The sequence below is a fragment of the Daktulosphaira vitifoliae genome, unplaced genomic scaffold, assembly GCF_025091365.1.
Source record: "Daktulosphaira vitifoliae isolate Bord-2020 unplaced genomic scaffold, ASM2509136v1 Scaffold_1, whole genome shotgun sequence".
Classification (NCBI taxonomy): Eukaryota; Metazoa; Arthropoda; class Insecta; order Hemiptera; family Phylloxeridae; genus Daktulosphaira; species Daktulosphaira vitifoliae.
Window position 1 is genome coordinate 50,756,289 of NW_026099572.1, and position 25,665 is coordinate 50,781,953.

Consider the following 25,665-nt stretch of genomic DNA (forward strand, 5'->3'; position numbering starts at 1 on the left):
AGTATAAAAATTACTGTGTTTAATCTTATCTATCTGCAGTTTGCATTCAGTATGATTCCCAGAAAGCGAGTTGAATAATAACCTTGTAGAACGTAACAGCTGAGTATTAATCTATAAGTATTATCACAGACTATATTTTCATATAGCTGTGGTATCATTGCTAGCTATCCTGATAGCATGATTTATTATTGTTATTATTATTAATTGATAATAGATAATAATTATTATTACAATTATTGTAATTTATTTCGATTTATATTATAATCATTACTCGATATTACATTAAATATAATACGCAAACAAGTTGTTATTAAATAAGTCATAAATACAATTTTATCTAAATTTGAGTTTTAATTATAACAAAATTTTTGTTGATGTAGCATTTGTAAATAAATCTGAATTTTTTTTAAATTAAAATTTGTATTTTTGATTATAGCTAAGATATTCTTAAAACAGCTTAAAATGGATCTTTATCAAAATGATAATATAGATGAACTAAAACTGGGTGATTTACACCATGAAACAAATACTAAGTATGCATCTCATAATTTAATAAAAAAATTTTTAAATAAACAATTTTATCAGTATAAAATATATTATTTTGTAATTTTTATAAAATACAATAAAAAATTTTGCATAATGGCAAGCTTTTATGCTCCCGCATAATTAAAAAAAATTTTTTTTATTTATTTGTTTTTTTTACACAGATTAAGAATATGCAAAATTTTAATTTGTTGAAAATTGTGAAAAAGTTATAGTATGATGAAAATGCACTGCCTGATAACAGTATTAAATACAAACTTTAAACTATTTAACTATTTTTGACAAACAAGGTTTTACATATTTATAATCAGTGTATAAAATAAATTTATTAAATAAAATAGACAAATTGTGTGGGACCTAAACTGCATTTGTCCTAAAAAATTTTTTAATGCATTCTTCTATGCACTATGATTTTATAATGCTAGCTACTTCGTTTTTTTCTTAAAATAACAATTTTTTTGTGAGTATTTTTTTGACAATTTTAGTTACATATGTATCAACATTATTCTGTGCCATCCCTTATGTCGTATAGGACTGTCACTTTTATTTCATTAATGACAACATACAAATTTAACTAGCTTATAACAGAAAATGATGTAATTAAGAAAACGACGGGTCAATAACAACTTTTGGAATAGTATTACAAGTTATTAATATTTTTATAACTAAGCAGGAAAAGAAATAAAATAAAAAAATGTCTAGTAATAAAAATAGTAGGCCCTGTGCCTCATCTCTAGTCTATACTTAATTTATTTAAAATTTTTAAAATACTAGTCTAAAAGTTATTATTGACCAGTTATTTGCTTAATTAATCATTTGTCTTTAAAAAAGTAAAGTTGACACCCCTATAAGACGTAACGAATGAACATAAAAAAAAGTTAATAACAAGTAGATTTAAATACATAAGTAACTAAAAAAATAAAAATAAATAAATTTAAAAAAATGATTATTTTTAGAGAAATGGAGTGGCTATTATTAGAAAAAATCATTCTGTATACAGATTATTCATTGTTACTTATATCAAATCAATTCTAAACTATTCATTTCTGATATTATTAAAGCTCTAATACAAACTTGTAAATAGATAATATATTTCTATCAATTGTAAAGTATTCAGAATTGTTAATTTTAATTGGTATTAAATTTAAATGAAAAATTACTATTAACATGCTTTTGTCCATAATTTTTAACTTAACTATAACTTTTATTAAATGTGTTTTTTTAAACTAAATTATTGTGATTTTATAGATCAACAAAACACTTCAATATTAAAAAGGTAAAATTTTGTTTTTTATTTACTTCTAAATTTACTCTTAGAATGTAGAAAAAACTAACAATAGTTTTTCCTTTTAATTTTGTATTGATAAAAAATTTAAATAACATAAAAAACTTTTCCATAAAAATGTTTTAATTGATGAATTTATCCATTTTTCTTATAAAAAACACAGAGATGTAGTTATTTGTAAGACATTTTTCTTAGTTCATAAAATTATGCATTTTAAATTTGAAATATGTATTTTAATATTCAAATTTTTTTACAGAATAATTTAGACATTGATCAAAAATCTTCTAAACGTAAAAGTGAAATTATTAGTTCTACTAATGTAAAAAAGAAAAAAAAATATGAAACAGCCTTAGCTGCAATCTATCCTGAAAATGATCATTCACATTCACAGTTTTCTCAAGGTAATATTTGTATTAAACATTACATTTTATTACTTTACAAATTAATTAATAGGTGAGGGTTATAATATAATATATTCAGGAAAGAGTACTTTGAATTGGTCTTCTTTCTCTTTACTTTATTTAAATTAAAATTTAGATCTATTTTAGATTTAGGTCTATTTAAATTAAATTTAGTATTGAAATCGTAAGATATTAATAATGTAGTTATTTTTTTTATAGTGATTAATTGTCTTATGTAGATAATCTATTTATCTATTTACTATAATTTAATTAATTTAATTAATTTAAACTACAACAATATTCAGCCTCAAATAAAATGGAAAATTTAAATTTAAAAACTGTCATAAAAACATAACTATTTCTGCTAAAAATAGAAGAAAAAGAATAACAACAATAATGTTGTAAAAGTGGTACTTAATTAATGTGTATCAAAAATTATTTAAACCAGCATAATGAACAGCATTGTCCCTGTGGATATGGGATAAGAATACTTCCATGGTCTCTCTGCCAATTGTAAGAGGCAACTAATGAGGTTGTGTCAGGTCGAAAGCCAGCATAAAATTTTGTTAAAAAGAATGAGGAGTCCTAAACAACACTTAGATGGAATGTTCTATCTTGGATGTATATGGGATCAACAGGTGAGAAGAAATAAAGTAGTTAGAAACAGAAAAGGCCTAAAGAATAAAATGTTTAATACCAGCCAGACAACTTTTGCGGTAGCTGTTTCACTAATCATGTTTATTAAACGCTTGTTGTGTCAACAGTGTAACGACATCATCACTTAACTTTAGGCTACACTCATGTATAAGGGAGAAAGATAGATGCAAAGTAAGAATAGGTATGTGAAATTTTGGAATATTAACAGGTAGAAGTAGAGAGTTAGTAGAAGTATTGAAGAGGAGAAAAATTAACATTTGTTATGTGCAGGAAACTAAGTGAAATGGAGAGAAAGCAAAAAAAATAGGCGAGGGTTAAAAAATAATATCTTTAGACAGTTGTCTTGAATTCTGTTTTTGTCAACATAAGAGTCGCCATATCCTTTTTATAGAATGCCTCTTGGAATTGGGTGTACATGTGATATGGTACAGCATACTTATCATTCGTAAAGTCCATTCGTACGTTGCCGTAAGGGTACGATTCTGAGTTCAAGTATACTTTTAGAGATGATAACGAACAATAGTCAAATTGTCTTTGTTTATTTTGTTTTTCTGTCCACTTGAAAAGCTGCAATAACAAATCTTGGGCTCTCAGGGTGCGATGAAGTTTTTACGGTCCAGGCTGATCTTTTACTATTTGGTAGACCAAGATTTTCATATAGATCCCAACTTCGAAATGCTCTTTGAAGCGGTGTTTCTGCTTGAAGCGGTTTGGAACTTTCCATATAACATTGTTCAAAATAAAATTACAACTCGTTAAATTTTCATTTGTTGATTAAATACAGTTTAAATATGTACCACTCCGTTGCAATATTAAGTCTTGACTACAATTAACGATGACTTTTTTTATGATCCTCGACATCCTAATAATAACCTTAGAGGTATTCATACTTCAAATTTCATACTCGAATTTGCAGTTACAACACTCCAGCCAGCATTTTCAAACCGTGTAGAATCATTTGGTGAAAACGTGACGTATCCTTTTATTGTAGACATTATCCCAGGTATACGTGATCTATCTATTTCTACTGAGTTCAATAAATATCTTATTTCAATGAAGCAGTGAGCCAGCCAATTGTTAACCAATTGAACATCTGAGCCGGCAGGAACTCCCGAGAGTTCTCCCTCATTTAAAAGATAGGAATCAGATGGAAGGGTGTAAACATCTTGCTGTTGAATACATATTCGTATTTCATCATTATTTGATAGTGCGCTAACCGAAAATGGTTGATAGGAAAAATAGTCCAATTTCACTATGCGATCTTTATTGTACGGTGTTTCCATTGCTTCTAAAATATCGTTCATTGTTAATTGTATATCCTAAAGCAAAAAGAATGTTAAGGTTTTAACGTCGTTTCTCTTCAACTAGTTGTGGTTTAATGATTGGTTTTTTAGTATTACTCTTAGTTTTATTGAATCGAAGAGCCATCACGTATATGTAGACGTATGGTAACAGACTTACCTCTAAAGTTAATTGTCTTATCGTCATGATCTGTTATTTTCACAGTAATAGAGTATAGTTGATTGGATATTAACCCAACTAGCTGGCACTCCTGGATTAGCGTTGCCAAATGCACCATAAGCAACGTTACAATTTATTTTTATACTAGTTAAATTATTTATGTTAGCGACTTGATCTGATATAAGTATTTTATTTGCGTCGAGTTTCTTTCGATGAAAGTCTAAAATACCGTCTATACTATTTTCAACGCTAATATCTATCTGTCGGCTACACTTTAATTCAGATTTTAAAGTGTTTTTATTAGCTTTCAACATGAATGAGACTTTATACGTCTGAAGACGTTCTTCTAGATATTTACTAATGTCTTCAAGTTCATAAGTGCCTTCAGGCACTTTAATTTCTATATTATTTTCAAGAAGCTCGTTATTTGTATTTATCAAAGTGAATGTATTGTTTGACTAGTCAATATTTGATATTGAATTACATCCGTAAAATCCTAATAACGCAAGCTCTGGTGCTTCAGTAAATTTTATTGGTGGAAAAAAACTTGATGTGACTTCCGACATTGTTCCATGCAGCGTAAGAGTGTGTTATATTTTTGTTTCTAACTATAATTATATTTCACGAGCGATCCGATGAAATATTTTTCAAGTTCCAGCGGAGATATTAAATTTCTGAAAGAGTCAAAAAACAAATTAACAACTGTACTCTCGTATATTTTAGGCTTGACAGACAACTTATCTCTCGAAAAGATATCGCGGAAATGACTAATTCCGAATGACTCAGCATATTTTATAATAAATAAATCGTTATGTACACACATTGCTTGGGTAGTGTTGATGTTAGTTTTTTTGATGTTTCAAATAGAATCCTCTACCCTTCCTCTTTCCAACATATAGGTGCAAGTATAAAGCATTACCGATTTTCACAGGTTTATTTGAATTAGCGTTTTTTCTGACTTCATGTGCCGGTCTTACAATACTCGATACTCCACCAGCCAACGATCCTAAAGCTGAAAGTCCAGCAAAAATAGGAACGAGTGGTAGCACACCATCAAATTTAGGTACTCTGATAATGCGAGGTGTTTTAAATTTTTAATTTAAGTACACCACCAAAGCCATTACAATTTTTCTTTTAGCTTTCATGGTATTTGTTACAGTATACGCAACAGCTTTTTCTCCAAATGAACTATCGTTCGCTTTTACGCGGTCCCATGCGCGTTTTTTTCAGTTCGTAATCAGCCAAATGACATTCCGATAAATAATTTGTTCTTGCATACGCAATATCATGTTCACGACACGCTGCAAGGAGTGCTGGAAATACAGATGTGGGAAACGAAATAGAGTCAATAGAAGAAGAGTTACGAGATCTAGGTGTAATATAATGAGTAAAGTAGCAGAGAAAGTAGCAAATGAACTACATAGGCCAACTAGAAAAATGTTTCCTAGAAGAAGAGTTGTATCGTATCGTAATCTTCATCGACCGTACACCCGATATCCGTATCGAATAGCAATGCCCTAGCTCGAGTCTTGAAGGCGCGGTCTTCGGGTGGTGCTTTCGATCGTGGTATATGGTATGAGGCCTCCAATTTGAGATTATACTTGATGTCCGATCAAGTATAATCTCAAACAGAGATGAGAATGCTTAGATAGATAAGTGGAGTGACTAGAGAAGATAGGATAAAGAATAAACATATAAGAGTGAGTATAGATGTAGTGTGAATTGTGGATAACATTAGAGGAAATATACTTAGATGGTTTGGTCATCTTTTAAGAAAAGAGGAATCGGAAGCTGTAAGACCAGTTAAATTAATATTGAAGGAAGAAGAGGTAGAGGAAGACCAAAAAAGAGATGAAGGGATGTTATTCAATGCAATATGTGGATGGCTGATGTATGCGTAGATGATGTGAGAGATTGTGTCAAGTGGAAGTTTAGAATAAGGGTGGCCAACCCAAGTAGTTGGGATAATGGTAAGGAAAAATAATAAGAAGATTATATTTTATTACTTTCTATTAAAGTTCAATCTGAAAATAAAAAATTCAAAAATCTCTTTGATATCCACTTTTACTTTTTTTCTTCTATAACTTTATTTTCTATTATTAAATGTATATATTTATTTTTGCAAATTATGATATTAAAAAAAATGTAGATAAAACAAATTAACTTGAATTTTATTAAAATTTGTGAAATAAGTTTATTACTTGGCTCAAATGGGTTGTTAATATACTATTTATTTTCTTTAATTATAACTATTCAAAATTAATAAATATATCCTCCAAAGCTATTGTTTTTAACAGGTATAATAAAATTCCTTAAATTATATGTTTAATTATATTTGATATATTTTTGTAGATTATGCTGAAGGATTCATAAAAAAAATACGAGAAAGATTAGATGTTGAATCTTTTAAACATGCTATAAAATTATTAGGTTCTCTAAGTAATACTGATGAAAATATTACTTCATTGTATCAACAAATCACTGAAATATTAACAAATAAAAATGAAGATTTAATCTATGAATTTTTGGGATTTTTACATCCTGGACAAGCTTTGTCAATTGGGAAATTCTCTGAGTACTTAGAACTAACAAGAATGAAAGAGTTTATTAGAAAATTACAGGTAAGAATGTCAACTAGTATGATTTTTGTTGTTATTATAAATATATTATTAATAAGGCTGCTCATAGTTTATATTCAGAAGGAAAAAATAATTATAATTGTAATAAATATATCTATTCCTAGCATAGAAATAGATTCCTAAGATTCTTATCTAGTTTAGTAAGAATTTTAAATAAAAGTATAAATAAATATGTAGAAAGAAAGTATTTTCATCTTGTACTTAATAAATTTATTATTATTATTATTTTATATTTTGTAACAGTATCAATAGTAAAAATTATTAGTTAACTTTACAACAATGTTAATGACTACTATAAAATTATTATTTTTACCTATTGTATACTAGTTTTCAAAACCAATTTTTTCAGTTACTATTTGATATTCAAAACGATTGTTTCACTCTCGCTTCTACGTTAAATGTGTAGTCTTTGTTGTATAATTTTGTTTATAAATTGTTCACAAGAATATTTGGACGATTGGTAAGTGTTTTAAACAAGCTAACTATTAAGTGGATCGCATGTACGACAGATCATATTTCAATAAATAGAAATAACAATGGATAGTGATGGCAATTCATCTTATGCAAACATAACTATTATCTCATTTATTTTGAAACAAATGTAAGCTGATAATGATATGTTAAAAAAACAAGTCGCGGAACTGCAAGAGAGCAATAAAAAATTACAAAAAAAAATTTTCAAATTGAATCAAGGTGCCTTTGATGAAATTATGAGCTCACCCAAGATAATGATTCAATTAACAAAGGAAAATGTGAGTATTATCACCAAAGTTCGTAAACCACCAGCTGTAACAATGTGTGGTGTTACCAATGTAAAAAAGTTTATTTGGAACATGACAATAAAAAGGCTAAGGATCATGAGCAACTTGTAAGAACTTAAGCTAATTATGACATTAAGGTTTTAACAAACGACGAACATTAGTTACGTCGAACAAAAAAAATTTTCAAAGCTGTTATAACAGGACTACATTCATAGACTAACATCTGTGACATCAAAAGAGAGTTAGCAGACTTAGGCCACCTGGCACACAGTTTCACAAATTTTCTTATAAAAAAGAAAAATGATCAAAATAACAAAAACAGCGATTGGATACACATTAGATTACCATTATTTTTTGTAGAGTGAGAACTACTAACAAATAATAAAGACATCTTTCATGTAGATAAATTGTGTCATCACAACATTCAAGTGGAGCACACTAGGAATAAAAAGGAAGATGTACCACAGTGTAAAAATTGTCTAGCTTTTAACCATACACAAAACTACTGCCACAAAACTCTAATATATGTAAAATGTGGTGAAAACACAAATCTGAAGCTTCCTCTAAGTCTAAAAAGACTAAAGCAATATGTGCAAACTGTGGTGAAAATTATACATCCAATTGGAAAGGACGTTAAGCTTATAAAGCAGCTGAAGCAAAAGCTTTTTAAAAAAAGGTGATTGCAGTCCAACACATAAAAACAAAAGCGTATATAAATTAAAATGGAATATCTTATGCTCAAGCAGCCAAAAGAAACATCGATACAGAAGTCTAAACTAAAATTACAACAAAAACAACATTACAAGCTAAGCTATCACTTTGCAATGTACTATTAATATTAAATAGTATTACCCAGACATTAGCAAACTAATGTAAGACATTGATAAATTAAAAAATTCCACAAGAAAAGTTTGCTAAAAATTTTAGCATGCATTTAAATTCTAAACTAAATTGAAGTATTCACATTAAGATGAAAAAAAAATAAAGAAAAATATGTATTAGTTAATTGGTTGGAAATCACAACTATTAATAGAAAATAAAAGACTACTTTAAGTAGCTATTTTAAAGCTAATATGGACCTACAGTATCCAATTATGGGTCTGCGCTATAAGTCTTGGATTGATAAAATTCAAACTATGCAAAATATTACTTTCCGTACTATTACTAATATGTACATGTACGAAAAAATGACCATATTCACTAGGATATGATGATACTAACCATCAGAGAAGAAATTCAACAGTATGCCAGAGTACATGAAAATCGCCTGGAGGCCCACATTAACAAAGCGGTACCTCAACTTCTTGATCGATCTCAAGATGTCAGAAGATTAAAACGGGCTAAACCATATAACTTATTGTAAATATATATTGATTAATGTGAATTTTACTAGTATATAAGTTTGGATATTCTTCATTGGAAGTTTCCCTTCATCATTGTGTATAATATCTTAACTGTACATTTTATGTAATTTTAGATGTTATTATTAATGAATAATTTTAATTAAGACCGCAAGATTGTCTCAAATAAATAACACTTGCAATAAAAAAACCAATTTTATAAACATTTGGAATTTTTTTTATTATTATTAAATTATTAAATCAATATAAAAAATAAAAATTTTTCATTTAAAATAATTAATGAAATATCTGTTTACTGTAAATACAGTTATATTTTTCATCATTAAAAATAAATAATTAATAATATTATTTATTAATTATTTTTAGGTTTGTATGAAAAAACAACCAGCACAAATTCGTAGGATATTGGATAATTTGTATAAATTATCAAAGAATCAAAATACAACCCATTCAGAAGTTCATATGATTATGCTACCTTTATTAAAAAATAATCCTATTTTAGTAGATTGTTTTTTACAAATGATTCCAACAGAACATCCACCTGAAAGGTATTGAAATTATTTTTAAAATATAAAAGAAAGTAATTAAATTTTCTTTAGTCGCAGTTATGACCAATTTTTGGTTAAAATTATTAGTCATTTTAATTATTTTCAGACCTAAAATACTAATTTGTAAATAAATTTTTAGCTTATTTTCAGAGGATAGTTGGGAAGATTTAGATATTAATCAAAGTGTAGATTATGGTATTGATTATGAAGAAATAAATCCATCAAATTCAGAAGACCTTACTTATTTAAATTTATGTCATTGTAGCTGTCATAAAGATGGTGAATCTTCCCATTGTAGATCATGTGGTCTCAAAGTAAATTTCTTTTATTTTAAATAATATTTTTTAATATTTAATCAACAATAAACAGAATTAAATGTCAAATAATATAAATTTACTTTTTTTAAAAATATGTTAATTTTAAAGAAAAATTTAGTTTAATATAATCAAATGTTTTCTACATTCTTCTTTTAGTAGAAACTATTTATTATCCGTATTAAGTGTAATATGTTCACTAGGGTGGCCCTCAAAAATCGAATGTCTTTTTTTTTTTTACGCTACCCCTTAATTTTTTTTTAATGGTCAAAAAAATGAGCTGTGCAAAATTTGGGACCGATCCGTTAAGGTTAACCCGTGCCCCCGGGCCTATTAAGTTAAGTCGAAGAGTCAAATTTAATAGAAATAACTGATCTATGTCTCGTAACTTTTTTTTCTCTTAACTTAGAATTATAAAAGTAAAACTCAAGTAAAGGAAATTTTACAAGAAATTCAAAAATAATAACTTCAATGCTGTTTTCTCAATAAATAACCCACAAAAACACTACATACAGTAAAAAACACGTGAAAGTCTTAAAATACGTTATAACTGATTTTGTTGATTTTTAATTATTTATTTTCATTTTATTTTTTGGAAAACGCATTTTCGTTTAAAAAAAGAATCTAGAAGTTTAATTTTTTATGCCAAGTACTATAATTATATTAGATTTATTATTTTATGGACAGTTAATTAATGATTAATTACAAACTTAACAAGTAAAAAAAAAAAAAAATTGTTTAATTATAAGATTCATAAACAATAAGGATTATTTAGTGAAATATATATTTTTTATTAATTTATGTAATATTATGCAATATATGTAATATTAGGTGTGGTGTAGTGCGGTTGTCACACTAGTTGTTGACAAAACTCTAGGTTAAGTCACGCCTACCACCGTAGGTGAATGGATGGATGACCACGCCGTCTTAATAATTCACACCACCACGTTGCGAATCAGCCCGAAATTAATCAAGAGCTGATTCGCAATGTGGTGTGGCCCCCTCCCATTAACCTGATTCCAGAGTGGGAACCGTTAGGGAGGACTGCCAAAATAATTCACAAAACATAAAACATTACACAAAAAAAGAGAACCTAAAGCACTGGCCTAAACCAGCGCCTCAGGTCCTCCTGTGCCGGGCGGCGTGGCTGCCTCTGTCTCAGGCGTTCCGCTTCCTCCTTCTTTAATAAGACGGATTCGGCGAACGCCTGAACGAGCCTCCACGCCTCCCGACTCCTCAACATCAGACCCACCATGGACCCGACTCGGAACGTGGACCCTAGTCGAGACTCCAAAGAGTCCCGCTCCTGGGCCCACGCCTCACACCGGAAGAGGGTGTGCAGAGTGCTATCAGCCTCTCCCAGGCGATCCGAACAGTGGTCGCACGTCTACTGTTTACGAATACGGTGTAAATACTCGTTAAAGCAGCCGTGGCCGGACATCACTGGGGTGAAACGATAAGTCATCTCACCGTGAGTCCAGTCCAGCCGATCGGGTCCTGGTCCACTCGCCTCTCGTCGTTTCCTCCAAGAGGCGAGTCCGCCACCGGAGCATGGTCATCCGCCTGAGCGCAAGCCGGTCCTCGGGTTTGAGGGACCGGTTGCGTTCTCGGCGGAGCTCATGCCCAGCGGCGCGTTCCTCGGCGAGCAGGTCGGCGGGCGGCAGTGACGACAGGATACCCGCCGCCACTCCGGACACCGTTCGGTACGCCGAAATTGTCCGGATCGCCGCCCGCCTCTGCACCCTGAGCAGGGCTTCACGGTATTTGGACGAATACTTAAGAGTATCGGCCCAAACTGGGGACCCGTACAAGAGGACCGAGTGTACGACGCTGACTAAAAGTCTGCACCGCATTTTCCTTGGCCCTCCCAGATTGGGCATGAGTCCCGCCAGGCAATTCATGAGTTTCTGGGCCCGCTAAGCCGCACGAGTAATGTGCGGCCCGAACTTTAGACGTTTGTCTATGACACGGCCCAGATAAGTCATGGAGTCCTTAAGCGGAATCTCCACCCCCAGTACGGCGAGCCATGGAGGAGTGAACTTGTACCTGACCGCTTCGGTCTTGTCCAGGGCGAGGCTAAGTCCACTCCCCTCCTGCTAGATCCAGGCGGTGACTGCGCTGAGCGCGCAGTTTGCCCGGGATCCAGCCTCCTCGGCCGAGGCGCCTTCCGCTACCACCAGCGTGTCGTCCGCGTAGCAGACGACGCGCACGCCCGGCGGTAGCGGAACGCGGAACACCGCGTCGTACGCGATGTTCCACAGCAGAGGCCCGAGAACCGACCCTTGCGGGACGCCTCCCGTAACAGGTAGGATTCTNTATACAAACAGTTAAAGTTATTAAAATTGGATATATATTGTTTATTGGCAAGAACTATGACCTAACTTTAAAAAAAAACAGGCAAAATAAAATTCAGTATTCAATATTATTAAATAACTTTAATTAATAATTTTTTGTCAAAATTACTCTAAATCAGCTCAAATGATTTGATTTAATCTATAAAATATAATTTTTTATTAACTGCCTTAGAAACAATTTAAAAGTGATAAATTTGGCCTCTTGATCAAATAAATATTTTTGTTTCAAGGTTCATTATTATTGTATAAGAAAATACTTATTTTGTGTATGATATATTATATATTTTTTTAATATATAATCACAGTTGAAAATATCAAAATAAAAAATTTAATTTGCAAAAAAATTAAATTTATTTATTATAAATTAAATTATTGTGATAATTACACAATGTATTAATATTTAAAACTAGTATTATAACACATTATCAAACAGATAAAGTTATTTTAGTAAAACAAAACACATTTTGCAAAAAAGTTAAATTAGACTATTTGCAATAAATGATTCAATTTTCAATAGACCGGGGTATTTTAGAAGATAATTTTCTATTCATTATAACTAATTAAAGGCAAAAGAATATTAGAGAACATCTTGAAAATGAAATAAGTTTACTTAACTTTTTAATAATATAAACATTTCATTAAAATATGTTAAATAAGTATTTATTTTATTTAATTAATAATTATTTGTTTTTTAGTTCTTTAAGGGTCGAATATACTTTGACACACCTGAAGGCTTAAAACTAGCTTTAATAAAGTTTGAAGGAGATCAAAATGTTGTGCTAACTAAAATTGATAAACTAAAAGAAAGTGTAGCAGTAAAACAAAAAAACAGAAAATGTCACACAAAAAATAACTCCCCAGGTTCAGCGGAAGATGTCAAAGGCAGTACTGGCACAGGTTATTTTCATGAGCTCTATTACTTTAATAATAATAGAATACAGAGTGATGTTTATTAAGTAATGTTTTTAAATAAAAAATAAACCTCTCCACAAGTTTTTCATGTAAAATACTCTTGACAAAAAGGCATTTTCTGTTATTTGCATTATTATAGCCACTCCCTATTCAATAATTTGGTTTGTGTAATTGATTTTTGACCTTTTTTTAATAATTAATTTAATTTTTTTGAATTAGTAGTCGTTATAATTATTCTGTTCTCTTAATCCATTAGCCTTCCATTACACACATCTGGGTTATCCATAAAATTGTACTAATTAATTTTGAAAATGAATAATTAAAAAAAAAAATTCTTATCTTTCTGGATATTTTATTGTACTTATTACTTTAAATTTTTTTTATCATTGATTAAGAAAACTTGAGAAACCTATAACTGAAAGATAAAACTCTTTGTTTTGATATATATTTCTAAATTATTCCTTATGTCTAAAATGAAAAAAATTAATGTAAAGTGAATAATTGAATAGTATTAAACAATAACATATTTTTATATCTTTAAAACATATAATTGTTAACATTTTTATACAGAATCTGAAGAAGATCTAATTGATATTAAACCAAAGAAACGTCAAAAGTCAAAAGTTGTTCAGTCTTTAAAGTTAAAGTTTAAAAAAGAAGAAAGTCCAAAACATAAAGAGGAAGAAGAGCTGTGTATTGAAAATGGAAAATCTATTGTTCATGTCAATAATGAGGAGTTGAATAGCAGTGAAATGGTTTTCTTTTGTATACCAGATTCAGAAACTAAAGTAAAATTTACATCAATTAGTGAACAAGGATCAAATTTTGAAAAAAAAAAATATCTGGAATTGTTTGAAAATACTTGCAAAGATACTAATGAATCAGTAAAAGAAAAAAATGATATTGAACTTGAAAATTATTTATCAATAACATCTGATATTAAAATGAAAGAAGAAAATGTTTTTGTTTTAGATCCTAACATAGCAACTTATAATAATGTGAAAAAACAGATTAAAGAAGAAAGTAGTATTATCAATATTGATTATTCCGCTAAGTCAAATGATAATTATGATGTATCAATCAAGTGTGAATATACTCCCGAGATATATAATTCAATAATTTTAAATAGTGATAACCAAGAAAAATCCAATAATGAACATTCTACCAATTCAAATAACTTAAATATCAATAACATCAAATCTGAACACATTACTAAAATTTGTGGTTCTAATAACTTAGAATTAGATAAACCAAAGAAAGATTTAGAAAATCAATTAATAAGCAAATGGACGATTGATGAAGATAAAATAATCTTACAAACTTGTAAACGAGTTGAAGATATAGAAGTATTACTTGAAACTATTAATAGACGAATACCTCAAAGATCTGTAAATGAGGTAAGATTTTATTCTTTTAAAATTGATTTTGTTAATAATTCTTATTTTTTTAACAGATACAAGAAAGATTTACAACTCTCATGACATTGTTGGAACAAATGATAGATGTAAAACAAACTTGAATTATTTATTATATTTTACTATACAAGTTCAACAAGCATAACTAATGTTTTTAATTATTATGTTTAAAATAAAATGTATATTTTTGTTTTAATCTTCATATCCTGGAGGTCTTGGTATTCTTTTATTGGTGTAATCTTCCAAATTCACAGTGTCCATCAATTTTTTATATTCAGTTTCTATTGTAACACTACCTCGAGGTTTCATTTCAATACCTTGTTTTTTTAATTCTTCTGGACTAATTAATTTTACTTTTCTGTAATCATATCGAACTTGAGAGAATTCTTTTAATCCGAATGATCCTCCTACAACTAGAAGTATAAAAGGTGCACCATATTTAAAAAATTTATTCTTCAAAATTACATTAATAGATCTAAACACATTAGTCATTTAGTTAAAATTTTATAACTGTAATGATATTACTCAGTATGAAATAATTTGAATCAAAAATGATAACTTAAACGGAAATATACATGATTCAATAATCACGATTACTTGCTAATTGCCTTTTTTCTTTTTCATAGATAAAAAAGAAATTGTAAGGTTGGTTGTTCCTATTTCTTCCACAAAATGGATAAGATCTTATCTATTCTGCGGTTAAATGATAATAACAATTCTACAATTTTTTCTACAGTGGTCTTATTAATTCTTGTAAATAAAATTTATAAGATTAAATGGATTTATCATTATTTTGTTACTCAATATTATAATTTACTAATTTATTTAAAAGTTTAAACTATATTTGCACTACGAAATTTATCAAATTATTTATTCAAAGAGTGAATATTATTATGTTATGTTTTTATCATATGCATAGTGTTCACATGAATAGTTTATAAATAAAGTAATAGGTATATGAGTTTCATCAATATAAATGAAGAATCAGTAATGTATATGTTGAAACGAAAATAATCGTAAAAATGGGAGGTTTGCCTGAAGAATTTTTCAAATCATTTCGTTCTCACACTATTTATCCAACCGTAAATGACATTGATTTTGTGAATTCACTTCCATATAATCTTGATAAAGGTCCATATAAATCTGAAGAACACTATTTAGATACTCAATTTAAATTATTGCGTGAAGATTTTATTTATCCATTAAGAAAAGCAGTCCAATATTATCGTAAAAATAAAAATGCAGATGGTACTCACTTAGTAGTGAATAATGTTCATTTTGATGGATCTAGAGAATTTGTTGGTAATAAACTAGGTTTAATTTTTAAGTTTGATCCAACTCATTTTAATGTAAATTTATTTATTAATGGCTTCCTATTACTGTTTTCTAAGGATGACTTTAATACTTTTTATACTGGACTTGTTTTAAAAGATGATAAAGATAATCTTAATTCTGGTATTTTACATGTTGAGATGCTTAGCGAATTAGATATTATTCCTAACACAACCTTCTTAATGGCTCAGTATGAACAGTTTTATGTACCTTATAATTGGACTCTTAAAGGAATTCAACAAATGAATACTCAACAGTTTCCAATGAAAGAATACATTGTAGAAGCCAAAAACATACCTAGTACACCCAAATACTTAAGAGATTCAAATTTTCAAATTTATGATCTTGATGATTATAGATTTAATATTTTGAAGGATGAAGAATGGCCATCAGAAGTGTATTTACAGCAGGAAAGTACTCAGTTCAATGCTTTTAAAGCAGCTTTAACTGAAGAATGTGTATTGATTCAAGGTGCATCAGGAACAGGTAAAACTTTTATAGGCCAGAGAATTGTTAAAACTTTAATTGAAAATTTGTATGTTAATAGTCGTTTAAAAAACCCTATAGCAATTATTTGTAATAATAATCTTACCTTAGATCATTTTTTAAAAGGAATACTTAAGTTATCAGATAAACTTATTAGAATTGGTAGTCAATCAAAGCATAATATTTTAAAAAAACATAGCTTAAAAGAAATAGTAAAACTTCATAATTTAAAAATTGACAACGAATTAGAATCCTGTATTAAATCTAAAGAAGAAGACATTTTAAAGTATTATAAAAAATGTGATCAGTTGTATGAAGGTATTTTAGATTGGAATATTTTAAAACAAGTAATACCAGAAGTATCAAGTACAACATTTACAGATTCATGGGATTTTTTGAATTGGCTATTTCATCCTTTTTCTGTCGATAAAATAATGAAAAAAAATTCATTTAATTACCAATATGATCAACATTGCTTAAAACCTAATGATATAAAGCAATGCTTGCTAGAATTAACTGAAGAAGTGACCAATGGTAGTGAGTATCATTCACTAAAAATAACACAGCATATATCAATTTTAAAGAAGTTCCTTGATAATTTTGAAGCTATGTTGACATTTAATTATCTTCATCTTCAAAATGACCAAATATATGTTGATGATTTACATTTAGTGCCAGCTAATCAAAGGTGGACTTTATATTATCATTGGATACAAAGAATTGTAAAAACATATAAAAATATGATAAACAAAATTTGGATTGAATACATTGAATTGTATAAAAGACTTGACAAAAATAGGCTAACTCAGACTATGGATATATTTGAAGGGATATATGTAATAGGCCTGACTACAACTGGAGCTGTAAAAAACAAAGATTTATTAGAATATTTAAAACCACCTATTGGTAAGTTCACTTTAAAGTTCGTTTGTGTACACATAGTCTCATTATAATTTCTGTTAAAAATTTTCTTGTCCCTTGAAAGGCAAATTTTAAATTTGATAGGATGGACATTTTACTGAAAGTTTATCTGATATGCTCACTTAAACTCCTAAAAATGTTTGGATATGTGTATATCATACTTATAACCTTATAACAATTAGATGACGTATATAATATACATTTTTAATTTATATATGAGATCAAAAAGAGTATGTGTATAACAGGAACAATGTAGATTTCTAATCTCACCAATGAATTCAATAGTTAATTTGAAACTTCTTTTTCTATCATAAGATATTGATAAGTAAGTTAAATGTTTTATAGTTGTTGATATACATCCTCCTACTAAAAGACTAAAACGTCTGTGCTTCTTATTAATAAATTCTGTTATATCATAATTTTCTCAAAAATCTGAAGAGAAATATTATGGTATCATGAATTAGAGTACCTTAAATAAATTATTCATATTTTAAAACTTATTTTATGTTATTTATTTACATTCAAATTTATTATAGTTAGATTTTAATTTTAGATTTATTAAATTTTACACTGAAACAGAATTTACAGTGAGACTGTGTACATTACTATTTAAAATAAAGTAAACATTTGTAGAATTAAAGTCTTAAATAATCTTGCAGTTGAGGCATATACATTATAAATAATAGTAATAAAAACTATTGGAATCTTTTAGTAACTTATGTAGTACTTATTTATTAATCAATTTAATAAATAATTTAATTACACTACATTACAAAAAATTGAATTTTCCCCACTAAACAATAAAATAATAAATTTTGAATGAAATTTCATTGCTGATTCAAAATCTAAAATTATTAAATTGATTGTAGTTTTTAAGACAATCACTATTTAGTAAAAATTAGGTAATAATTTTCAAAAACCTCATTTAAGACTTAAATGGGCTATATGTAAGAAGTACTTGTAATATATATATCTCAAGTTTAAGCCACTACATATGATGTCAAAGTTGATTTTGACAGTCATTTTACAATAATTATAACTTATCTAGTCCCTATAACTTAAATTTATAATTACATATTTTCACTAGTTAGCAATTATCTCAAAAACTAGAATCAATCTGAAAATTCTAGATTTAGGAGACTAGATTCCGAATCATTGATGAAATTATGTTCAAAATCTACTATCATATTAGTACAAAATAGTGTTGTGCAGTATTATCTATGATAATTATTTTATCATGATGATCATTTCTGATGAATAATTATGTAATTGTTTTACGCTTAAAGAATTAATTATAGACTAATAAAATGTTTAGTTATTATGGAAGAAGGAGCTGAAACCTTAGAACCTTTTATTGTTGCTGCTTTAACGGAACATGTACAACATTTGATTATAATTGGTAAAATACTTTTTGATTTTTATTATATTTATATAAAAATATTTTCACACTTCATATATTCCTATGCACACAATGAACTTATAGATCTCAGCGCATGGGAAATTCTATAACAACTAAACTTATATATTCCTAATTTTTTTTTTATGTAGGTGATTTAAAACCTGAAAGGCCAAAACTATCATCTTACAGTTTAGCCAAAGGTTATAATTTTAATCAAACATTGATAGATAGATTAATTAATAATGGTATGCCTTTATATCAACTAACTAAACAATTCAGAATGCGACCAGAAATTCTATCAATTGTTTTACCATGTTTTAATCAAAAATTAAAAAACAGTGAACTAACTAAAAATTTACCAAGTGTTAATGGAATTTCTAAAAATGTTTTTTTTCTTGATCACAATTGCATTAAGGTAATATTTATATATATATATATATTTAATTATTCAATATTTTCTTTATAAAATTTTATTTAATTGTAATTATATACATACTTTAATATAAACATATATAAACAGTATGTGTTTAGCGTTGATAATGGTAACATTGTTTCCGAAATACGTATCCGCGACTTTTCATTAATTTTTTTGTGGCTTTTGAGTTTAATATTTTTAATATTTTTTAGTTTTTTTTAAATTAATAATATTTTTAATATAGTTTTAATTTTACTTAATTTTAGATGTAGTTTAACTTTTTAGAAAATGATGTCATTTTGTTGAATTTTTTTAATATTTAAAAATAATCTGTTGATATTTATAAGATATTAAAAAAAATTAATTATTATCTGAATTAATAATTAATTTTAAATCTTATAAAGGCTTACAAATTAGATGGTAGTGTTAGTTTTCAGGTAATGTAAAAATTCAATAAAATAACATTTATACATTTTCCTATAACAGAAGATTTATAATTAACATTTGACACCTGAACAAATGCTACTTGTTATAGATGATATTTTCTATCTGCTAATTGTATATTGAAACGATTTTTATTAGGTAAAGATTAATATATTAGATTAGTTTTTTAAAAGTTACTTTATTGAGATAGGAATTACTGGACTTTTGAATCAAGGATATTTTTTATATTGTTTACGAGTAGAGTTTAATGTATAAGTTAGTAATAAAATATCAAATTTATTAACTTACTCAAAAGTTATATGTATCATATTATAGTAGAAATATAGGGTCCATTTCAAAAGTATCCGAACTTTCCCCACATCTTTGAGTGGAGCGGTCTCTGGCGAGCGAAAAGGGATCAGGGTGATAGTAGGCACTTCCATTTTCTAACCCAGACTCCACTCAGTCTGTTGCGAGCAGAAGTTCGGTGTGCCAAGTCGGCTCCATGTGGATCTGATGTTGAGGAGCCAGAAGGCGTAGAGACTCCTCCAGGCTTTTGCTGAATTTGTCTTGAAAAAGAAGGAGGAAGCAGAACGCATATGATAGAGGCAGTAATGCCGCTCGGTACAAGAGGATCCGAGGCGCTGATTTAGGCCGGCACCTTAGAAATTTGTTTTAAGTTATTTATTTGTTTATGAGTTATTTTGCCAACCCTCTGCCAAAGTCCTGCCCCCATCCCCATGTGGTGCAACCCAGCTAACGGATTCCACTCTGGAATTTGGTTAACGGGGGAGGCCACACAGCTGTTAATCAGTTCTTGATTAATTTCGGTCTAATTCATAATATGGTGGTGTGAGTTTTTTTTTGTGATTTTGGCCGCCCTGAAGTATTGCCTAAGGCAGTTCTAGGGCGGGAAGCAAAATGTCGACCGTAGCAAAAAAAAGGTTTGTAGATGGAAGTGCCCTCTATTACCCTGAACCCATTCTGCCCGCTGGAATGCGCTCCACTCGATTTTGTAGGGGGAGTTCGGATACTTTAAGAATGGATCTAGTATATCATTTATATTGCACTTCCTGAAAAAAAATCATACTATGTTAACAAAAAATGTATCTTTTATCTTACAAATTTTTATATTTTTAAAATATTATTAATTACTGCACTATAAATATTATTCATATACCTACATCATTATGAGCCACTTTAATCGCCCAATATCTACTAACAACAAAACGCCAAAATCACCTAATAATAAACATCTAACAAATAAAACCATACCACCGTTAATTCTCTCCAAATCATTAATAGACCAAACGGGCGCCAACAGCCCTTCGGATTTCTCTGACAACGATTCTGACTGGCAACCAGTCACATCAAACTCGAAACAGTCAAAACGTCCAAGATCGCCAAATAGCACTTCTCCCACCACAAAAAAACCAGACACTAATATTTTCATCACAGCAAATCGTTTTTCACCGATTGCTCCTCTTAATGAACCTCAACCAATGGAAACTACAGTTACAAATCCAATTATCCCTGAAAATAAAACTTCAAAACCCCCTCCTATATTTATTCAAGAACAAATAAACTATAATAATTTTTGTCAAAAAATTAAACAATTAACTGATGAATCTGGATTCGATTGCAAAAGCTCCACCAAAGGTATTAAACTCCAAACATACAGCTCTGACTCCTATCGATCAGTAGTCACTTACCTCAAGAATAATAACGTTTCATTTCACTCATTCCAACTAAAAGAGGAAAAAGCATATCGTGTTGTAATCAGAAATTTGCATCATTCAATCGATACTTCTTTTATTCAACAAGAACTATTAAATAATGGATTTATCACTCGAAACATAATGCCTGTAACTAACAAGACTACCAATTCCCCCCTCCCGATCTTCTTTATTGATTTAGAACCGAATCCAACAAACTCCGATATATTCAAACTTACTACATTATGTTATACTAAAATCAAAGTTGAAACACCCCGCCCTAAAAAAGAAATTCCGCAATGTCACCGTTGCCAGAATTATGGCCACACTCGCAGTTATTGTCATCATCCACCTCGTTGTGTCCGATGCGGCGAGCAACACGAGACAACAGCATGCTCCAAAGAACGCAGCTCTCCGGCTAAATGTGCATTATGCAGTGGTAATCACCCGGCCAACTTTAGAGGCTGCCAATCCCACCTGGATCTTAAAAAAAAATTATTAGAGAACTCTTCAAAAAAAATCTCAAATAAAAGTTCCCTTCCACGTCAACCTACATTTGAAACTACGCACCAAGCTTATTCACAACATTTCCCTCCATTAAATCAAGATTCTTCTTCTCATACTCAAGACACCAACACCAATCAAAACCAATACCAAAATATGTCTGTTCAACTCTCATCATTTATCAATGAATTTAAAGCATTAATAAATCCTCTTATTTCACTTCTTACAACAGTCATTGATAAACTTATAAATAATGCCAACAAATAACTTTCAACAACTCTCAATATTTCTATGGAACGCTAACGGCATCCTACTACATTTAAATGAATTACAATTAGTTTTAAATGAAAAAAAAGTTCAAATAGCACTTATTTCCGAAACTCACCTTACTAAAACCTCTTCACTTAAGATATTTGGTTACGATATAATTAGAGCAGACCACCCTGATGGTACTGCACATGGAGGTGCTGCTCTCCTCATTTCTAATAAAATTGACCATCTCCCCCTTCAACCATATCTGTCTACAAATATTCAAGCAGCAAGCATATCAATAAAAATAAACTCTCAAACTATCTCCATCTCTTCATGCTATTTTCCCCCAGGAAGACCTTTTCCTTCGGCTGAACTGAGTATTCTCTCTCAAACTTTAAGCTTCACGCATATTATCGGCGCTGACTTCAATGCTAAACACCAAACCTGGAGCCGCTACACCAACACCAGGGGCCGAGCTCTTCAACACTTCATCTTGCACAATCATCTCAAGGTAATAGCACCTCTCTCTCCGACGTACTGGCCATCACACAACAACCGCCACCCAGACAACCTCGACTTTTTTATCACCAATCTTCCTAATCATTTTTCCACCGAAATTATAAATTTAATAGATCCAGCCTCTGATCATACACCTGTCTTGCTGCTCATCGGAGCTCAACCCTCGTTGAAGANAATATGATTTTAGTAATAATACAAATTTACATGAGGCTAATTTTTTGATTAGCCTTGCAAGATATCTTCGTCTTCAAAACTATAAATCGGAAGACATTTTAATTTTGACATCTCATAAAAATCAAGTTTTACTAATGAATAAGGTAAGATATTTTATAAAATGTATAAAAGAAAATTATTCCTTTAGGTATAGTGAACTTTTTTATTTATTTTTCAGCTAAAAGAAGAATCTTCACTCGTATCTGATATTAATGTGTCTTTAGTTGACAACTGTGCAATTAATGAATGTGAAATTGTATTATTATCAACAATATATAACAAACAAGATTCTTGTTATTGGAAACATGAAAATAGAATATACTCTTCTCTTACTAGAGCTAAAATTGGATTGTACATTATAGGAAATATTAACAATCTTATTACCCAAAATGATCTTTGGAGTTCAATTTATAGTTCTTTGAAAAATCAAAACAGTTATGGTAAATTTAATTTGTTTCTTTATTTGAATAAACTTTATTATTATAACTTTATAATAAAACTTATTTATTTAAACTTTTTTGAACTATGTCTTCACTTAAATTCTGAGCTTAGAGGATATAGAATCTATACCCTCCAAGCTATACTTTAGATAATGAGGTATTTTTGGAGTTGAATCTATTCCCAAAATTCCAATTGGTAAACAAATAATGGGGAGATTAATAAAATCACACGTTCTTTTTAATAAAAATGTATACTTATACATTAAGCAAATATGTTATTTTTTTGAATATTGACTGGAAAATCATGGAAAAGTCAGAAAATTTAAATTTGTAACAATTATGTTTTTTTTTGTAGGAAGTGATTTAACTTTAGAATGTTCAATACATTATGGTACATTCTCAAAAGTTACTACTCATGAAGATTTTGTAACAAATAAATGTAAAAAGCCTTGTCTTCATCAACTAAAATGCAAACATTACTGTTTAAGTAGCTGTCATGTTCGCGATCGTGATCATAGTTATATTTTCAAGTGCAAAAATATTAATTGCAGGTTTGTATCTTAACTTATAAAATAAAAATAATTCACAACTTATTATAACATATAATATACTATAATCCTATAATCCTATATATAAGTAAAAGTGTTACAATTTTTTTATGCAGTTAACTATTTACTTATTATAAAATAACATGATGTTTAAAAAGCTATGTGTTAAATGAATTCTTGGGATTTATCATATGTATATATATAAGATCACATTCTTAGTTACATCCTTCTATTTCCTGAACTTAACATGCTACAGAAATTAATGGCTCTATTTCATATGTTAGGGAGTTAAAGATTATTCTGGGCTAAGCAAATGGACAGGATAGGTATTACACCAAAGACCAGACACCACCAATGAGAAAATCACAAGAAAAATCTCGTTGGCACCTTTTGGGATCAAACCCTGAACCCTGTGCGCCAAAACATACGTTTCTACCCAATAGGCCAGACTGACCCCTTTATCATATATATATATATATATATGTGTGTGTGTGGGAAATACAACAGGCAACCACAGAAATAAAGCAAAGACGCAATACTATTATTTAATGCATATATATTTATTCACACACAAAAGCCCTGTTAAATACTCACAAACAAAAATAACATTTATAAAACAAAATACACATGAATTAAAATGTACACAAAAAAACACGTCTTAGCCGACTCACAACTGACTCATGACTTAATTTAATTTTCCCTTTTTATAATACTTAATGATACCACTATCTGCTTCCGGACCCTGGAAGTGGAGCCATCTAGACACCAATGGTACCCACATATATATATTACTGTAAAAAATCTTTTTAAAATTGTTTTTTAGGTTTAAAATATTTTACTAGCCCACTATAATTTAAATACAATTTTATTTCACATCATCACCATAGCCTCTACCACAACTATTTGGGGTGGGTCGGCTCTGTCTTAACAATTTGATCGAATTTTACATGGGCTATTGACCTTGATGCAACCTTATTATGGCTGAGGTAACCAATATGGGGCAAGGTGTGTGTAACTGTTTAAGTTATTGTATGGTTATTTATACATATATTTAATTTATAATATATAATATTTATTCTATTATTATATGTTAAATATTTCCATAAATAATTAAAATTGTCATTTAGAAATCATATAAAAATTTGAAAAGGGGAATAACATGTATCATTGGGATGATTCTAATCTATTACAGCTGGTCCCTGAATGTTTCTCCTTTTAAGTTTTTTTTAAGAATTAAAATATTAAAAATTTTTTTTTTCTTTTCAGAACTTCCAAATCACTTATACGATATCCCTTGAGAGATATTCTGTTATTATTATGGGAATATAGTAAGAATATTATTTATGAAATCATCAGTCAACCAATTTGAAATCATTAGTTTTGTTTGACGGCTTAGAATTTGAACATTTATAACAAGGATTTATTTATTTTAATCTAGTCAAAGTCGATTATTATTTATTTTATTTATCTTGTATTAACTAGTCATATAATATTTTCAGTATTAAAATTAAATACAAATCCATATCCAAAAGTAATTATTCAATAATTTAGTTTTGATGCATAGCTTAGAAGCTATTGGTTTTAATAATAGTAATACGGAAACCACTCCATATACAATTTATATATAAATATGATTACAGTTGAGAACACGTAACAATTAAATCACAAATTAATATATATATATATATATATATATTATAGATTATAAATTTATAAATTTTATGATTATTTAATATATAAAGATTTAAATTTATTAATATTACTACAAACGAAAAATTCCGCACCAGCCATATTACCCGCTAACATTTAAACAATAATGGGAGAAGATTATAATATTTTTTACGTAA

The 25,665-nt window shown here is 29.0% G+C and overlaps 3 protein-coding genes across 7 annotated transcripts; 2 read left to right on the forward strand and 1 right to left on the reverse strand.

The window, feature by feature from the left end:
* Positions 1–259: 259 nt before the first annotated feature.
* Positions 260–14,853, forward strand: LOC126898780 (uncharacterized). 2 transcript variants are annotated; one of them, XM_050673115.1, is made up of 9 exons: positions 260–533; positions 1,792–1,819; positions 2,085–2,229; positions 6,700–6,968; positions 9,475–9,656; positions 9,796–9,970; positions 13,020–13,221; positions 13,807–14,633; positions 14,690–14,853. In XM_050673115.1, the coding sequence occupies exons 1-9, from the start codon at positions 463–465 to the stop codon at positions 14,753–14,755; spliced, it is 1,965 nt and encodes a 654-aa protein (XP_050529072.1). In that variant the 5' UTR covers positions 260–462; the 3' UTR covers positions 14,756–14,853. The 2 variants fall into 2 exon arrangements, with proteins under 2 accessions (XP_050529072.1, XP_050529081.1); XM_050673124.1 differs by lacking the exons at positions 260–533; positions 1,792–1,819; positions 2,085–2,229 and adding an exon at positions 2,721–2,867.
* On the reverse strand, positions 14,747–15,270 carry LOC126898933 (cytochrome c oxidase assembly protein COX16 homolog, mitochondrial). Its single transcript, XM_050673348.1, has one exon. The coding sequence runs from the start codon at positions 15,141–15,143 to the stop codon at positions 14,844–14,846; it is 300 nt and encodes a 99-aa protein (XP_050529305.1). The 5' UTR covers positions 15,144–15,270; the 3' UTR covers positions 14,747–14,843.
* A 52-nt stretch (positions 15,271–15,322) lies between these two features.
* Positions 15,323–25,342, forward strand: LOC126898711 (NFX1-type zinc finger-containing protein 1-like). Of its 4 annotated transcripts, none has more exons than XM_050673022.1 (8): positions 15,323–17,006; positions 17,076–17,375; positions 18,706–18,789; positions 18,939–19,205; positions 22,792–22,934; positions 23,009–23,270; positions 23,626–23,821; positions 25,085–25,342. In XM_050673022.1, exons 1-8 carry the CDS (start codon positions 15,674–15,676, stop codon positions 25,185–25,187), a joined length of 2,688 nt encoding a protein of 895 aa, XP_050528979.1. In that variant the 5' UTR covers positions 15,323–15,673; the 3' UTR covers positions 25,188–25,342. The 4 variants fall into 4 exon arrangements, with proteins under 4 accessions (XP_050528979.1, XP_050528996.1, XP_050528986.1 ...); XM_050673039.1 differs by having other exon boundaries at positions 17,142–17,375; XM_050673029.1 differs by having other exon boundaries at positions 15,323–16,469; positions 16,596–17,375.
* The last annotated feature ends 323 nt before the right edge of the window (positions 25,343–25,665 follow it).

Coding starts and splice junctions, on each gene's coding strand:
- LOC126898780 (XM_050673115.1), top strand. CDS start 463: ATGGATCTTTATCAAAATGATAATATAGATGAACTAAAACTGGGTGAT. Junction 534..1,791: donor CACCATGAAACAAATACTAA/GTATGCATCTCA, acceptor GTGATTTTATAG/ATCAACAAAACACTTCAATA. Junction 14,634..14,689: donor CTCAAAGATCTGTAAATGAG/GTAAGATTTTAT, acceptor TTTTTTTAACAG/ATACAAGAAAGATTTACAAC.
- LOC126898933 (XM_050673348.1), bottom strand. CDS start 15,143: ATGACTAATGTGTTTAGATCTATTAATGTAATTTTGAAGAATAAATTT.
- LOC126898711 (XM_050673014.1), top strand. CDS start 15,674: ATGGGAGGTTTGCCTGAAGAATTTTTCAAATCATTTCGTTCTCACACT. Junction 23,271..23,625: donor GAAAAATCAAAACAGTTATG/GTAAATTTAATT, acceptor TTTTTTTTGTAG/GAAGTGATTTAACTTTAGAA. Junction 23,822..25,084: donor TGCAAAAATATTAATTGCAG/GTTTGTATCTTA, acceptor TTTTCTTTTCAG/AACTTCCAAATCACTTATAC.